Here is an 18,680-nt window from a genome sequence, read left to right as displayed (position 1 = left end):
AGTCTCTCAGAAGTTGATGGAGAGCATCCTGTGCAAATCTGTTCCAGGTTAATCTACAGGAAGCCCTAAAAGGCAATCTGAAGTTAGCGCAGGAGTATCAAGAGCTGCAGAAAGCTCTGATGATTGCCAGACAAGAAGCCGTTTATGTTTTTGACAGAAGAAACAGAGCAGAGGCCTACATCCAAGATCACAAGCAGGTAACTCTCATTACCACAAACACATTTCTTTCTCTGCGGCTCCTTCCGTATGTGTGTATACATCAAGGCTATTTTCTGCATGTGTGAATGATGTGGTTGTCTATCTTTATCATCAGAGATAGACAGCAGGCATGCAAAATAGTGATGAGAGAGAGGTCTGCGCGGACTAGCGTACGCTCGCGTGCTCCACGCAGCCTGTCATAGGTGGTTGGTTTTAGTTGGGCAGTCAGCTAGGAGGCCACTGCAGTAATCTAATCATGATGAGATAAGCTTCATGACAGCGTTGCTCTGGCGTGCATGTGTGTTTATTCCATCTCACATGGCAGCGAGTGGAAACGGGCACATAGCAGATGCAAACGCTCTCAAGAACCAGCATCTCAGGAACATTTGGGAAAATGCTAATATGACATGTACGTCCATCACTAAAGGATGGGTGGTTTTGCTGGTATTCATCAACGCTGCAGTGTGCAAGTGCAGTGTGTACCTATGGAGTGCAGTGCATTAGCAGGGCTTGACATTAAGCATTCTTATGTGGTTGTCCTTCGGACAAGTAAATTTGTCATTTACTTGTCCGAGTATAAAAGTTACTTGCCCGGAGAGAAAAAATTAAGTTAAATTGAGTTATAAATATAATTATTTATTGTAGTTATACAAAACACGTTTAGTTTATTTAGATTTTTCTTTTTAAATGAAATAATGAACAAAATAATAAAGTGTGATAATACTATTATATTTTAAAATAAAAGTTAGAATTAAATACAAATACAATTATTTTATAGTAAACTTAAAAATAAAATGCTAATATTTACTTATATATATATATATATATATATATATATATATATACAATTTTCATCATTTTCAAACTTAAATTTAAAAAGTTTTAATTAGTTAAATTTAATCAGTCAATTAGTATAATAAGACATTTGGACTGTTAACAAACAAATGAAATCAGTATCAACAAAATTCATCTTTGCAATGCAGAAGAAACAGAAGCTGCATCTGGAGTGGAATAGATATATTTACACACTGTTTAATGCAGCTCTGAGGGACATGGAATGCTTTAACCTGCAGTTACAAATGAATAAATAATGTTTTGATACATAAAACGTTGAATACTGATATTTGAAATTATTATTATTATTTTTTTTTTTAAATACTCTAAATGTGAAATTAAAACCGCCAGTAGGTGGCATCAAGTCACTGTTAATAAGTGAGTCATTGCGACTGAACCGAATCATTTAAACGGTTGATTCATTCAGGCACAAAACACCGTCATGTTGCTCAGAGACGCAAAACAGCACTGTGGCTGTGTTTGGAGTTATTTTTGTTGGTGAATAGAGCAAAAACAGGCAATATGGTGTCTAAAACGTATGTCTCTTAATGTTAACTTCTTGTTTATTGAACTGTTATCACATTTGTAATCATGATGATTTTTGAAGCAAAAAAAAAAAAACGGCGTTCGATCTTCGTGTGATATTAACTATATGAAATGATATAAATGCATACATTTTCCTCGCCCATGTCTTGAATTTTCTGATCATTCTTCATGCAATGTAATTGTAATACTGAATCATGCAGTGAAAGAATGCACGTGAGCTAGTCTAACCTAGACGACTTTACGTAATTATGCGTGCACTCTTTGTTTGATTCTTGCAATATATACTCGTTAAAACAACAATTACAAAATTATCGCAAACGATATACAATCGCACACCCCTGTAACAAAGGCTATATCACAAATAAAGGCAGTTATTATTGTTTCTGGTATTGACTTTTTCAAGTTACTTGTCCAATTGGGCAAGTAAATTTCTCTTTCACTTGCCCGTCCAAAACATTCACTTGTCCCGGACAAGCGGACAAGCGTTAATGTCGAGCATTGATTAGTCATTTCCAAACAACATTATATAAGTGTTTTTGGCTGTGTATTTTGGTATAGCAACAAACACTTATCAATGTAAAGATGTTTTCAGGTGCTGCTGTTTGTAGTGAGAGGTTAAAGCTGAAGAGTGTGATTTCTATGCCATGTAAAAATAATGACCGTGTTCGAACAGGTTTCCCTCATTTGCCAACATAATTTATCAACATAGTTTGGTTGCGATGCACAAACTGGAATTAGTGCACTCAAAAATATTTAGGCTTAAGTATTTGAATTGCATATAAAATTTTCATCCTTTTGGAATTCAGTTTTAACCTAACTAGAAAACGAATAAACTTAATGCGATGCATATTTGTCAGTCATACATAAATGGAACCGGTAATACTAATAAAGTTATGCACAGTACCCAGGTTTATATACCTTATTGACCCGAATATATGACAATGTTTTTTCTTGGAAATGCACCTGAAAAAACGCAGTCGTCTTATATTCAGGGTCTAGACTTTGACATGTCAGTAATACACCCACAACAATAGGTGGCGCCAAATACGCTTAAAACGAGTGTGCCATGAAATATGTAATGTATGTGTGTTGTAAAGATTGCGAGTGAAAACAAAAGAAAAAGAAAATGCTTACAGCGGCACGAGTCGTGACTGTCATGTTAGCCTTGATGGGAACAAACTTGCTCTGTAAGTGATTTTAAAACATAAGACCAGAAAAAAAAAAAAAAGATTTGGTTTTCAAAAAGCCTTTTTCCAAAAGGTACATCTGGAAAAAGGGGGGTCGTCTTATAATCAGGGTCATCTTATATTCGGGTCAATACGGTATTTAGCATGAATAAATCCAGTATCTCATATATTTTAACTAATTGAATATTGCTTGTTCCACAGATGGCCGTATTTTAGCTGAATGCATTTACATTTTCTTTTTTTTTTTACAATAAATAGATTGATGCTGATTCTAAGCAGTTTGAATAAAGGCTTTTTGAAAATATGATTATTTACATAAAATGCAAACAGAAATCTTACCTGTTTCTTACCTGTTTAATTTATGTATGTCAAATACTCACAAATATGCATCACATAGTTTAATAGTTGTTGATGTTAAAACTTTGTAATCCAAATGGGTGGAAATATACAATTCAGATACATAAATCTTAAATTTAGACCTAATTATTTTTTTGAGTGGGTAGTGATTTTTGATTAATCTCTCTATGTTATTTTTTTTTTAAAGATCTCTTCATCAAGAACATTTGTTTATTCACTGATTTGTTTAGTTTGTTCTTTTTGTAGGTTACATTATTATGCTGTATAGGTACCTTTAAAATGAATGTCGTTTTCTCTTATAAATGACTCGGTGAATCATTTACTGAACTGATTCATTAAACAACACAGAGTGAAAACATAATTACAAAGCTTTCGACAAATCTACTAAGAGACTCTAGAATGATTGTATTTTGGGCATTTTTCCCCACTAATTATTATGAAGCAGATCTATAATTTTTTATTATTTTTTAATAAATAAAGCTTAAATGTTTTTGAATTTTATCAAGCTATAAAAACAAGCCAAAATTAAATCTGAGTTTCAATAACGTCCTTGCATAATTTGAGCTTCGTTCAGTTCGTTCATGAATGTGATCCCTTGTTCGTTCAGTTTATTCAGGGAGTCTCGTTCAGTCTCAAAACAAAACTCGGTCAGTGATGGGGATTTTATTCATTAGAATGATTTGTTCAAAACACTAATTTGAAATACTACTGAGAGCAATGTTTATATTTTTTGTAACAATCAACCTATAAATGGCTGACTTACAGTTGTCTGCATATTAAGCTAAGATTGGAGAAAAAATTGCACACTTCAGTTTTAAAGCTTTGTGTCTTTGTGACATTAGTCCACAGATCGTTATTGTAATAGTACCATTGTTGTTGCTTGAGATTATTACTAGTTATACTGATCTAGACATAATCTGTCACTTTAAGTATATAGCATTTTTTTTTCTAGCTGTAGATCATTTTAATGTGATTTGTTATTCTAGCGCTGATGGTAAAACTCTACTGAAGAGCAAGACACATTGTTTGTTCCCCAAAAGACTAATACTCGTACAACTCCTCATCTAACTACATGAATGTTATCAAGTGAGAAATGCATGCAAAAGGCAAATCCTGTGGACGGGATTCTCCACGCTCATGATCAAAGCCTGATTTTCTTTTACTCAGTATTCAGCCTTTTTACAGTTTGTTGTTTATTTTCAGTCTGGTACGGCTTTCTCTCCTTCAGAGCGGATGTAGTTGCATCTCTTAGAGGTTTACGACAAGCTCTTCTTAAAGTTCCATACGTATCTGTAAGGACGCATAGGCCGAGCTGCACTCAATTTAATATGGATTCTTATGACGGCTTACCATTTTTGAAAGGTTTTCCATGCCATGCTGAGTATGTATAGGTGTCTATTATGAATAGTTTGAATTGAATGTATATTTATCAGATGTCTATTAAAACATCTGCTCCATGTGTATGAAATTGTGGCACCACATTTATCATGAGAAATAGATTCAGATGGTGTTTCCCAGCACTGTTTATGTGGCTATATATTAGTGACGACTTGCTAAATCTGATTAGTTCAGTATGCAATTTATATGCATTAGAATTGGAATTTACTTCATTGCCCCAGTAAGATTTAAAAAAAAAAAAAAATGCACAACAGAAAATACTTACTGACCTTCCCACTTTTAATTATATGGCAAAATTATAATATATTAAATAGGTCAATGAGTAGAGAGTAATGCAATGACACCTAATACAGTTGTTTTCATAATTACCATTATATTTAACATTTTATGCTGTTTTATTCTGTACTAAAGTGCTGGTTAAATTGCAGTTACCATTTAACTATTATATTTTTCATTCTTTTTTACAGCTAAAATGCTATAAATGAGTCTAAATATCTGCATTAGTGTGCTAGTGACAGATGGCGTTTAATTATTTATGTGATTTTATGTGGCGTCCTTTGGTTATGCTGACAAACTTCTTTGTTTTGCACTTTTATCAGTTGACTGTAGCTCCAAATATATGTGACCCTGGAGCACAAAACCAGTCTTAAGTCGCTGGGGTATATTTGTAGCAATAGCCAAATAGCCAATAGCATTGTATGGGTCAAAATGATTGATTTTAGTTTTATGCCAAAAATCATTAGGACGTTAAGTAAAGATCATGTTCCATGAAGATATTTTCTAAATTTCTTACTGTAAATATATCAAAACTTAATTTTTGATTAGTAATATGCATTGCTAAGAACTTCATTTGGACAACTTTAAAGGCGATTTTCTCAATATTTGGTTTTTTTTTGCACCCTCAGATTCCCGATTTTCAAATAGTTGTATCTCGGCCAAATATTGTCCTATCATAACAAACCGTACATCAATGGAAAAATACATTAGGAAAAATTGACCCTTATGACTGGTTTTGTGGTCCAGGGTCACATATGTCTAGCATAACTGCTGTAATGGACACTGCAACCATGTCCTTAACAACAACAGTTCACTTTTATATATAATACAGGATAACATATACAGTGGCATTTTGCCAGTTTAGTTGGATTTGCCAGTTTAGTCTGAATAGGAGAGCTAGAGCGCCCCCTTGCAGTGGTAAAATGTACAACCCATGGGCCTACCTAAACTTCCAGAATCACTTTAGTGCTTGTAAACAAAAGGTAACCCTGAAGGCCTAACAGAAATTGCATTGTATGCATCTCAGACATGCCAAGTCGAGTTGTTATACGAGCACAGATACTGTACAATCAGAAAGCACAGATGAGGATAGTATCTCGCATCACTTTGCCTGGCGTCTTTCTAATATCGTTTTTTTACGACGATATCTTTCTACAGTATATTGTAACTATTGTTACTTGTAGCATTAATAGGATAGTACAGGTTTTGACACAGCTCCATAAAGGACATTTTTTGTACTCGTTCAGTTAAAGGCTGAGCTAATTCGCTTTAGTTTTTTCATGCTCCGAAGAACACATTGCCAAGCAATGATAAGCTTAAAGGAAGAGAGAAGAGATGGGGCGAAACAAGGGACGACATCCCTCCGAATTGAAACCCCCTTTTTTTCTGGAAAACTGCACAAATAATAAAGAGAGCAGCATGCTTTCTTTCTTTCTTTCTTCTCTAATCTCTCTCTCTCACGCACACAAACACACACACTCTCTCTCTCTCTCATTTTTTTTTCTTTTTTTCCAGTATACTCGGAATAATTTCTCGTTGCGGCAGGGGGTTCATGACTTTTTGTGTATGTGTAAAATATGTCTGGAGGGGATTGGTATAAAGTTAAAGTGAGTGAAGTCGAAATATTTTACTCATCAGCTTTGCAGTCACCGAGTTTGCCTGAGCTAGAACAAAACCGCTGAAGCATTTAGAGAAAATTAACCCCCCATCCTGGCAGCCAGATGTGACTGGTTTCCGCCCAGTGCACATGAGTGGGCAGGGAGAGCAAGAGACTGTGAAATTCCTGTCAGCCCCGTGTACTGCAGAATGGGCTATTGACTGCTTTCTCTATTCCCCTCCATCATTCTTCTTGAACACTGCCATTAATTTCCTCTCCTGCCTTACCAATTCCCCCTCTCTTTCTCTCTCTCTCTCCCTCTTTCTTTCTTTCTTCCCCAGCTTTCTTTGTTGCAGAAGAGGATGCACAAAGCCATGCTAAAATACTTCAAACACCGCAGCGTCTACAGCCAGGCAGAGCTGGCCCGCTTCCAGACCCTCTCCAACCAGAACAACCAGAAAATGAAAGCCCTCCAGGTATGGGCTCTTTAGTACCCCCACAAACACACACACACACACACACTGACTCACACACAACACTATTTGTAAGTATTGCACTATATACTACAATGGGTCCCACTCGGGTTAATGCTTGTTGAGGTTAAGACGGTTAACCTTTAAGGAATATTTCACTTAAAAATTCAAATTTGGTCATTATTTACTCACCCTTTCCATAAAAAACTAAAAGAAGATTAGTCTTGGTAGAGCATATGCATTGCCATACAATGAAAGTGAATGGTGACCATGGCTGTCAAATACACTTTCAATGAATAATGACTTACATTTTAGCTTGTGACTCATAAAAACCTATTCTATGACTTCAGATATGAAATACTGCGCACATGGACTACGTTTATGATGCTTTTATGGCTTTTGTGGAACTTGACAGCAGATGGTCACTGTCTACTTTCATTGCATGGGAATGAGAATAGTGTGAACATTTTTTCCAGAAAAGAAAGGAAGTCATGAGTTTGACATGAAGTTGAATTTGAAATTATATATCGGAAGACATTTGGCCATTTTGAGATTATCGTAAGTTTGGCTTAGACAGAAGCATTAACATTCTTTAAATTTAGCCTTGTCAATGGATAATTTTTTTTGTAATATCAAATGTTTGCAGTACCTGTATCAAGTAAATATTGTGTTAAAATCTTTGTGTAATTTCAGCATATATTTCATTTAGTTCACATACATATCACCATTTTATCGGCCACCCCACTCTCTCCATTGGATAATGCCTCAATAAATTGTATCATTTTAACCACTATAATATAGCATTAAGATATAAAATTGCACTCATAAAGTATCAGATCACAAAAAAATATTTAGTCTGTATAAATGGGCCATTCGCTTATGACGTCTTAAACGGGTTTTGCCTTGATCTTTTGCCATATAAGAGGTCTTTGTACCATTAAAACATCCTTCAAGTTTCATAGCTTAAAACGTCCTCCCCATTATAAACAAAGCATTTATTTAATCGAGCTCCAAAAATGGCTTGTTTTGGTTCTGAGGTGCAAGATGACGTCACCTGGGCGCAAATATTTTCATAAACACTGCCTCCAGAGCAAGGCATCGACAAATAGTCATCTTCTCACCATAGGCCCCGCCCACTAGCATTCAGTCTCTTAACGGCTTGACACTTTATTGCGCTGAATATGAGTGTCGCATTGCATCGCGTCAAAAGCAAATAAAAAATACAATTACTGCTGCTATCTTGTCTACACTGGATACAGTATACAAATGCGCGTTCGCTTTCTGACACAGTCCACGTGCTTGAGTCTATCGTCAGGACAAATGGAGTGAAAGAACATTCGCTTTGATGCGTTTAGTTTAAATCGCTCGTTCACATCTTTGTACAGGTATCAGAAGGATCCCAGCATAAGAAACAATGGATAGTTTATTTTTAATGGCACCCTAGATCATGTCTGAGGATTGTTTGGAGTATTTTGTTTTGTAAACGAGGCACAGTATCATGGAGAGTTCACAAAGAAACATTTGTTGAAAGAGGTACTAGATCTGACTGCAGCTGCATCACAAAGCGTAAGTAAATGATTTCCTAATGCTTTGTCTGGAAATGACCGTTTTTTTTTTTCATTAATGTTGTCAAAACACTCACATGCAATAGCAAGGGGGTGTTGATACTGTCTCTTATGCAGTGACGTTAGCCAATCATAACAGTGGCTGATTACTGGCAAGCCTTAAAGGACCCGCTCCTTAATACAGGTCATTCAGATTGAGGGTTGAAAATAATAATTTTTCCCCTTTTTTTTTTTTTTTGTGCAAAAACCTTTATTAACATCTACTACAGTAAATCTATGGTAAATGATGGCGATTTGTAGATTAAAAAGTCTTAAAAAGACTGTATCGTTGCTCACAGTGTGTTCTCTTGTTTGTCAGCACTGTTATCATGTGGCTATAAACTGAGTTATTTGTGTTCTTCGCTGAATTCAAGTGCTTCACACTGGATCTCACAGCGCTGTTTAGTGCTCACATGACTGAGACTCATCAGCGAGTAAACGCATCTGCTCTAGAGAGCTTGCGCCGCGCTGCCGTTTGAACTTTGATCCGAGCAGATAAACAGTTCAAGTGGAGCGCTTCAAATGACTAGCGCTCTTTCATTCCGCCTTTGCCGTATAAACATTATATCGAACATTTATCAAACCTTTATCATTTATCAAGGAAATTTATATCGCACGATAATTTTCGTTATTGATTTATAGCCTAGCCCTAAGTAAACCTCAAGGAACATATTAAAATAATTTTAAAAATCATGGTGTCATGACCCTTATAAAAATGTGGCGATCATGGCGTAAGGTGCTGAAAAAACATCGAGACAAGTGTCCATCTAGCACGCACAGATATAATGTAGACCAGAAAAAATTGTGCAAGTATGTAATACATGCACAATGAATGGTCATTAAAATTATATTTAAATAATGATTAAAATTAGCATTGCATTTAACATGATTTTGTATACTGGAATAATGTAACCGCAATGTTTGGATGTTCTAACACAAAAGGCATTTGGTCTCAGTGGAAGGTGTGCTATGCGCGCTTATAATGAGGTGAGTGGCGGTGTGTTTGTGGCTCAGTCAGGGGAGGCCAGCTCTGGAAGTCAGGCTGGTGAATGGAGCATGAAGACGAGGAGTTCTTCAGGCTCCTCCGAGTGTGAAGGACAAAAGGAGCAGCCTTACTCTAAACTTTGTCACAGCTCTGCGTTGATCTCCTCCCCCAGACACAGACTAGCATTGTGTAGTGGAGACTTTACATTGTAGAATCAGAGTATAGCAAGGCATAGCAATAAAGCGCCGCAGTTCTTAAATGACCCAAAACTACGGGAGTCATGAAGTTACTAACCTTAGATGTTAAAGGCTTGGGAATAAATAAACCTGTGGTATTAGAAAGTCTAGTTTGTAACAGCTTTCTGTTGTCTTTGTATTGTGCAGCTCACTGCTATACAATGGCCAAACAGCCACTGGCATATGGGACATGGGAGTTGTAAAGACAAGACAGACAGGGTCAGGGGCCCCCTCATGACATTATGAGCTTATTAGATATGCAATTTTACTAAAAGACAGAAATTTAGAAGATATTTCAGCAAAGAAAGAGATTACTGAAGAGAAAAGTTGTACGAGAGGGCTAAATTGTCCAAACTAACATTTCTGTCTGCACTTCTGATTTAAGATTTTCTTTCTGGATTGCACACAACCTTTATGGTAGCTCTCTTTGGTAATGCCTCTGACAGCTATTTCCTGGTCATAAAAGTTTTCTAGTCATGTTTCCATTGCGTGCCAAGCTTTCAATAACACTTCAAGTCAGTAATATATTCATGTCCGTTGTCAGAGGAATATCCGGGAATGTTGTCCCGGGCCCTGTGACAAGAGGTCCTCTTGGGCTCATGGAAGAAAATAACTCTCACTTATAATATCTCGATGGCTATCACAACACGAACAATAATTGTGCTTTATTTTTGCATGGTTGAAAATGGACACGTTTTTACACCTTCAAATCACTGAAGTTTCTTTCTCTTTGGCTTTCTTTTCAAGATTATTAACCTTTCTTAAGTATGTCAATTATTCAGTTTTAAATACACGGTTTATTTGTTTGCACACATTTGGAGTAAATATGGTTAATTCCGGATAATTGGGCCATTTTCACACTCATCTCAATGGCAAAAAGTGTCCTAATTGACCTGAATTCACTCTACTTTAAAAATGAAATGCATTTTCAGATCTTTATATTGTTTCTTGAGGTTAGCATATGATTCTAGTTTTTTTTTTTTGCATCAGAAAAGTTCAATTTTCTTGTTCAGTCGCTCAGGTATGTCGTTAAAAATAAACTTTGACTATGCATTTCTAATAGTTTGATCTTTTGGAAGGATATGCAGTTTTTAGAGGTGAAGGTTGTCTACATCCAATGTTGAACAGAGGAAAATCATGACGTCACAAATGGGGCGATTTCAAATCCTGGTGTTTCAACTCAAAAAAAATATTTTAAAGTGGGGAATTAGTTTTGAAGCATGAAACTTACAGCATGTTTTTATTGTAATGGGTCAATTTTACCCTTTTAATCATATTAAACCATCACAAATGTTTCATTGCCTTGTGTGCAAAGGCTTTTTATCTATGCCAATTCTGTCCGAACATTTCTTTCTTATAAGATACCACAAGCAAAAGTTGGCCACCCATCTATTCATGAGGAACCTAAAGGTTGCGGATTGCAAAAACTAGTTCCACTGATTTGTCCCTGTGTCTTCCTGAGAAACAAGTGACTGCTTCCAAGCAGCTCTACTGAAGTATAGAGATGGGGGGAAGAGTAAAACGAAATAGAGAAAGCGTGCAAGCCTGTCATCTCGAAACGCCGCTGCAAGATTGGGCACTCAGTTCCGGGTTATGCAAGTTTACACCAGGGATAGCATAATTGACAATTGCTAACAACAGAGAGCAGGGTGGAGAGTTGTGAATGGCCAGTAATAATTGGAGCGAACGCCCACTGCGTTGCTCTCGGGGGACCGTAATCCAAGATCTTGTTTCTGATATAATTGTTAGTCAGAAAATTTCTGCATGGCTAGGCCAGCTCAGTTCCCAAGCTGGTTGACAGTGCAAGGCAGTTTAATAGAAAAACTGGTTGCTGAGGTTTTTTAAAACAGGCATGCACTGAACCCATGTGCGCGGTTCACCAGGAGTGTGGCACACACCGTCTTTCTCGTTCCTTTGTTTTGTCTTTCTCAATCTTTATGTCTTGCAAACTAAAAGTGTCTCAATTGTCAGTGTCGCTCTTACCGTTCAGGAGTTTGACTTGTAAAATTCCATAACTAAACTGATTTATGGATAAAAAGCATCTTTCTCCAATGAAGACCATTCAAAAGTACCTTTGTACTTGGACAGACCAAAATGAAGGCTAATATATTTGATGTTTTTTTTTTTTTTTTTGGTAGAACATTATATACAAAAATTTTGCGGTAGGAAAGAATTCTCTTGTTTTTGAAAGAAGTCTCTTCTGCTCACCAAGACTTCATTTATTTGATCAAAAATACAGTAAACAGAAATATTGTGAAATATTTTTACACTATAAAATAACCGTTTTCTATTTCAATACAGTTGGAAATGAAATTGATTCCTATGATGCAAAGATGAATTTTCAGCAGTCCTCAGTCACATGATCCTTCAGAAATCATTTTACACTGTAAAAAGGATTTTTCAGAGTTGTAAATATAACATTATTGAAGTATATTTTATGCAATTTCGGTCTTTGTGCTTCAAAATTTTTGTTGAAAACAGTTATGCTGCGTCATATTTTTGTGGAAACTGAAACTTTTTTTCAGGATTCTTTTATGAATAGTTTTGTAACATTCTAAACTTCTTTACTGTCAATTTTGAGCAGTTTAATGCATACTGACCCCCAAACATTTGATCTGTAGTGTTTATATATTCGAATGGAAACGCTGTAGCACTAGTACCACCAAGAAAGTCTAGCTGGTTAGTTTGCACAACATACGCCGGTGACCAGCTATACCGGCCTTTCCTATATATCAGTGTTGTCAAAAGACCCGGTACTTCGGTACCAAGTCGGTACTAAAAAAATGAAAACGTCACGGTACCAGGTTTTTTTAAGTACCGGTGGTACCGAGTACCCGGTCAAACCGGTTCTTGACGCGTATGGCCATATGATTTCCGCGATGCAGAAAACGCGGACGGAATCTTCGAATCCAGTTATAAAAACGGAATTTACAGTTTAGCACGGAATGTCACGGAATTTTTCAAAGTTTGGATGAATTAATCAAAAGTAGGTCATTACACAAATCAAATCGCGTATCTAGTATCTGTAAATATTAAGCCGCAAAAGTCGATTCAGATATGAATCCCACATGTTCTGCGAGTCTCTGTGTGAATGAATGAAAGGCAGAGAAGTGCGTTTTATTTATTTTTTTTAAACTACACACACTGAAGCGCGCAACGCTCGCGGTGATTTCAGCATCTGCCGTCTCAATGAGGACATAAATACATAAACAACATCTACAGAACTGCTCTGAGAGTCCCTTCACGAGCATTTTACCGTTTCATTTGAGTAAAACCTGCGTCAAATTCACTGCAACCCGTCAAAATAAAAGTTTATCTTAAAGACATTGTGCCAAAAATATATTTCTATTGTACTGTTGAAATTTTTTTTTATTTTTAAAGAAATAATCACACAACATTTGTTCCATATTTTAATAGTAAATCCCCTTTATTTACCAAAAAAATTAAATGTGTTTAAATTTCATTAATTAAAAGACAAATTAAATTTGGGTGAAACTTTACTGTTTTTCATACTTTTTTTACTTGCGGAAAAACTTGAATCAATTTAAATAAGTATAAAGAACGGCATTGATTTTTGTACATTTTATTTTTGTTTGACTTTATTATTAAAAATAGTGTGTTTTTTAATTAGCATGTGGTACCGAAATTGGTACAGAGAACCGTGGATTTTCACTGGTATCGATACTGAATACTGAAATTTTGGTACCGTGACAACACTACTATATATGCAGGGAACGTGGACGTCGATCTGTCTCCACTACAGGTTTTTGTAGTGAATTAGCCAGCACTCATTGATTCCATTTGCTTGCCTATTTAAACAGGAGGAGTTGTCAAACGCAATCCAGCGCCTCTCTGAGTTCCTGCTCTCGCTGACAGATGACTCAACTAGCAGCCATGTCCCGCAGCAAGCAAACAGACCCGTCGCAGATGCCGACGGATGGAGCAGGAAGACGCCTACAGTTCAGATAGCGGAGTAATTGGACGCTCACCTGCGCCAGACAACTTACTTAAACCCCCAGCATGCTTCACTCTCTCCCCTGTCCGACGCTCACGGCCCAATCCATAACAATGAAGCAGGTGACTTTCATGCTACTGTCAGGAATGATCTAATTTTAGCGGGGTGAATGATTGCAATTGGCTTTGCCTCATCAGATAATTAATCTATGTCACCATTAATTGGAAAAGAGAATAATTAGGGGGCTGTGTTGACAGAAATTCTACGCTTCTCTAGATTCTTGGATCTAATTACACCTACTTAAACCCCTCTGACCTTAACTAGTGGATAGTATACCTGCGTAACCCTAACCAGGCTGGGGTTGGTCTCGACCGCCTCTCGCTCTGCGTCCTTTGTCATTTTTTTTCCTCCTTTCTTGCTTGTTTATCCTCTCTTTTCCTGTCTCCTCAGAGAGCTGTCTCCCTCAATCACTTTTCAATATTCAATCTTAATTTTGTGGAAGTTTAGCATTTTCAATGAGCTGGAGATGAATGATTAATGAATAAATTTGAATGCTTCATTTTGTCCATGGATCATTAGTCAAGTCCTTTGTGGGAAGGACCTGCGAAAAAAAAAAAAGAGGGAAAATTATTGAGACATTAGCCTGAAGCAATCCAGGGGTAAATAGTATGCACAGAGGGATGTTGTGTGAACGCTACCCACTGGCATTCTGCACAACCCCACGGAAACGCAAGCCTTCTAATTTACCCCGCTTCACAAGACTGATGTGCTCTATCGACAAATAGGTTTCATTTACAAAAATGAGTTCTCATTTTGATGTTTTGGTATATGCGCCTTTTAACTTTTTAACTTATTTATTTCTTTTACCCTTGTGCCTTGTCGTGCCTCCTCTGTTGAGATGTCAAATAACAAAATTATTAATGAAATGTCAGTTACGATTGACCGAAACTATTATAGTCAAGCAAAGACATCAGAAAGTGACATCCTTTTTGGAATATTTGGTATAATTTAGATTATCTGTTAGGTTGTTGGGTTAAATTTTACAATACCTAGTCTTAGGTAGTTAACATGGACTAACAATGAACAATGCATGCATTTGTCAATCTGATTTTCTACATTTACTAATATATTTTTTAAAAGATGTTAACATTAAGAACATTAACAAAGACTAATAAATGCTGTATTAATCATTATTATTTTAGCTTTTAATTAGTGTAATTGATTTTAATTAATTTGTTTTTAATTTAGTTTTATTCAGTTTCCATTTGAAAGTTTTACTCATTTTGTTGTGTTTTTTGTTGTCATTTTATATTATTATATTTTTTAAATAAGTTCATAGTTTTAATAAATTAAAATAAGATTTAATATATATATATATATATATATATATACTGTATATATATATATATATATATATATATATATATACTGTATATGTGTATTTTATTTTATATTTCAGTTAATGCATAACCCCAGTTGTTTTTTGGGGGGGGGGTTTTTTTTGCTTTTTGATCGATAACCCAAAATTGATCAAAGTCATGAATCATTCTAAACTTACTTTTTAAACTTCTAAATATACTTTTGAAAATAAAGGTTTTAATCTGAACCACTAATGAACCAATCAGGAACTCTTAAGGACCATTTAGCAATTTAAGAACTGCATACAGTAAAAATGGTTCTTAATAAGAATTTAGAAGCTGCATTTAAGAATTGAAACTGTATTTTTAAGTGTGTATACCTGTGACATTTTTGGGAGATTATGTAGATGTGGAAATGACATATATTCCTGCAAAGTGTTATAGATTGATTTGACATGAATGAATGGGCCCAGAAACATACATACTCCCATGACAGCAATAAAACTTTTTTAACAGAGAATACAGAAAGAGAACGTAATGGATGACTGAGAGACACACTATTTCTCTTGAAACTCAGTGAAAGAGATCCTTTGGTACCTTTGAGACTGCCAGAGTGGATGTGTTTCCCGCTCTTCTGCATTTGCAGTGGATAATAGTGGGCAGCAGCTGGACTCTTACTTCCTGTGATCAGCAGAACAGCACTAACTAACTAACTAGCACTAACACTAACTGTCTAGACACAGTATAAAGGTGGCAAGATGATATTATACAATGAATAGCTCTAAAATTTGATTGGATGAGCCAGTATATGCCCACCTGTGAACACACACCAGTTGAATTTTATATTAATGCAGCAATCATTCGTTTATTGAATGAACTTTGATTGATATTTTGCTTGGTAACTGTAAACAGATTACAGTTAGGTTAATAAAATTCATACAGGTTTGGAACAACATGAGGGTAAGTGATGAAAAATGTATCATTTTAATAATAATAATTTATTTGAAACTTGTTTGACAACAGTCAAAGTCTGATTTAAAAAAAAAAAGTCAATGTTAAAAAAAAAATTATTATTATGAAATAAATATAATATGCAATCATGTATTAGAAACTTGTGTGAAAACAGTCATTAAAACATGTTAAATAATTAATTTTTATTGTTGTTGTTGTTATTAATTTATTTGAAGCTATTAATCAATCAATGTTGTTGTTGCTAAATAATAGTAATAATATATTTGAAACAGATAAAATGCCAATGTTTAAAAATGTTATTAGTAGTATTTTTATTTGTAATAATAATCATAGATTTATCATTATTTTACATATTTTTATATATTATTTTACAGATAGACAGATAGATTATTATTTTGCGTATCTGTATATATAACATTGCAATGGGCCCCTCAAAGATTGCTCCAGTTGTCACCACTAATGAAACGCACTGTGGTTTGCTCTGTATCACCTGCCGATTTTTGCTTTTGTCTAGTCTAAGCTTTTTACAGTTGTTTGTGCACTAAACTTTGTTGGCACCTCGGACACCCGGGTCATGTTTTTGAAGGATAGATTGCCTCTTTGCTTTCTCTTCCAGGTCAGGCAGTCATATTTTAAATTAGAACACTTCCCAAACACATTTGTCTGCGCTTTCAGCCTCCAATCAATCCTGTGAAATAAATGACACCAGGCCAGGAAACACCACTGCCATTAATTTCAACAGAAACATGCATCAAACCTTACAGAGGGTTAGCAACCGTCAGACGACTCTATTACACATACACATACACAGATGCTGTATTGTACACTCACTTTACTAGCATTCGTAAGCTGAAATGAAGACGAATTCAAGGGTTATATAGGCGTTGTGATTGGATTTGAAGTCAGTTAACGATAAAATGTGCAGTGTTCTTATATTATTTTTCTCTAAGTCAGCCATTGGCATTGAGAAAGTTGGGAAAAGTGTTAGAAAACCAAAATATTGCAATTGCATTTGGTGACGCTAGTGGTGCAGACATTACACACTTCAAATCAGATTGAAGCTTGACTTTGTAGGGTCCAATTTATAATATTCTGATGGCCAATTCAACAACAAAGAGTTCATAATCACAAGACGTACATACATGTACTCCTGCAGACTTCATGCTGCAACACCAGGCAATGACAACCCTTGAAATGTGTACAGATGCTGAGTCTGTGTGTATTTAATTGGAAAATAAGACACCTGAAAAAGTGAGAAAAAAAAAAGAAGAGCGATAAACAAATTCGTCATGAAAATAATATATGTTCTCTTTGTCTCCACACTTCCCTGCCTCCCCACACATTCATCTTAACAGGATAATAATTTGTGAAAGTCTCTGACATTTGTGGCTAGCTAGCATGGTAATAAACCCCTGGCTCGGAACGTTTTTTAGTTAATTAGAGTCAATCAATCCAAACTTTTGCTCACTTACCGGTGTGAAACAGCAATATAATGAGCAGAAATCAGCACAGTGATTGGAAATACAAATTACAGCTGTTTAAAGGAAACCACACAGTCTACTACGCGGCCAGCGAAGCAAGAGCCTGCTGGGGACATCTTGAAGGGTTTGGTGCCAATTCGATGGGTGCAGTAGGGGGAAAGATATGAGACGGAGATGAAGAAAAAGAGGGGGAGAGAAGCTCAGCAATGCAGATGCTGAAGGACGGATTCAGTCAAACCGCCCTGACGGCAATTAAACACGAGTTACGTTTGACAAAATCTCTTTATTAATACTTGCACCGTGACAACAAATGCATACTGCGGAGGGATGATGCTTAGCTTTGGGCCTAATGTGATTGTGGATGTAGTGTTATATCTGTGTTTTCTCATTACAGATGTCATTAACATGTGACGCTCATATGTAACGCGTGTGATGAGACATATTTTGATTGGACGGATGCATGAAGGTACGTTATAAACACACAAGTGCGCTCATAATTAAAGTTTAGAATTAGACTTTTATCCCGTGCAACCAAAATGTCACTCACTCTTGTGGCATATTCATATTGGCGCGTACTCAAAGCTAAACTTTTGGGTTTAAATTTAAATATTGGCATCATTTATTCACTCTCAATTTGTTTGAAAATTACAAAAACATCATAAGTATCTTGTACTCATGCATTTTGTTCCAAATCTGCTGAAGCCATTTCAATAGCTCTCTGTGAGAAATACATTGAATTTGTCATTTTAAAATGAAAAGTTTTAACAAAATAAAAATGTTATAATATACGATTTTTTTTCACGAAATATTTTCAGATATTTGTATGAATATTTTATAAATATAAAAATATTTATTTTAATGTAAAAATATTTATTTTAAATATTTAAAAAAAATACAATTTATATATTTATTTATTTATTTCATTTGAAAAATTTGGCCGAAATACAACTATTTGAAAATCTGGAATCTGAGGGTGCAAAAAAATCAAAATATTGAGAAAATGCCTTTAAAGTTGTCCAAATGAAGTTCTTAGCAATGCATATTACTAATCAAAAATGAAGTTTTGATATATTTACGGTAAGAAATTTACAAAATATCTTCATGGAACATGATCTTTATATATATATATATATATATATATATATATATATATATATATAATTTTAAAATAAAATATTTAACATTAATGCATTTATTAAATATTGGAATTTTTATTAAAATAA

General features: G+C 35.3%; 2 protein-coding genes across 7 annotated transcripts in view; one reads left to right on the top strand and one right to left on the bottom strand.

The window, feature by feature from the left end:
• dtna (dystrobrevin, alpha) overlaps positions 1–18,680 on the bottom strand; it is a 145,926-nt gene that overhangs the window by 45,403 nt on the left and 81,843 nt on the right. The window lies entirely within an intron of this gene.
• LOC131532980 (coiled-coil domain-containing protein 178) overlaps positions 1–18,680 on the top strand; it is a 44,532-nt gene that overhangs the window by 23,871 nt on the left and 1,981 nt on the right. The window contains exons 18-21 of one of the 3 annotated variants that reach the window (XR_009269016.1): positions 48–197; positions 6,735–6,869; positions 13,513–13,768; positions 17,852–17,923. Coding sequence is in view for 2 of the 3 variants with exons in the window: in XM_058764918.1 (XP_058620901.1) it covers positions 48–197; positions 6,735–6,869; positions 13,513–13,668 (441 nt within the window). In the remaining variant the exon portion in view is untranslated. Of the gene's footprint in view, positions 1–47; positions 198–6,734; positions 6,870–13,512; positions 14,818–17,851; positions 17,924–18,680 lie in introns of those variants that run through there. The other 2 variants (XM_058764918.1, XM_058764920.1) reach the window with 2 other exon arrangements.

This window comes from Onychostoma macrolepis, chromosome 24 (genome assembly GCF_012432095.1).
Source record: "Onychostoma macrolepis isolate SWU-2019 chromosome 24, ASM1243209v1, whole genome shotgun sequence".
Lineage (NCBI taxonomy): Eukaryota > Metazoa > Chordata > Actinopteri > Cypriniformes > Cyprinidae > Onychostoma > Onychostoma macrolepis.
Note: the sequence above shows the minus strand (reverse complement) of the source record. Positions and strands in the feature narration are given on the sequence as shown.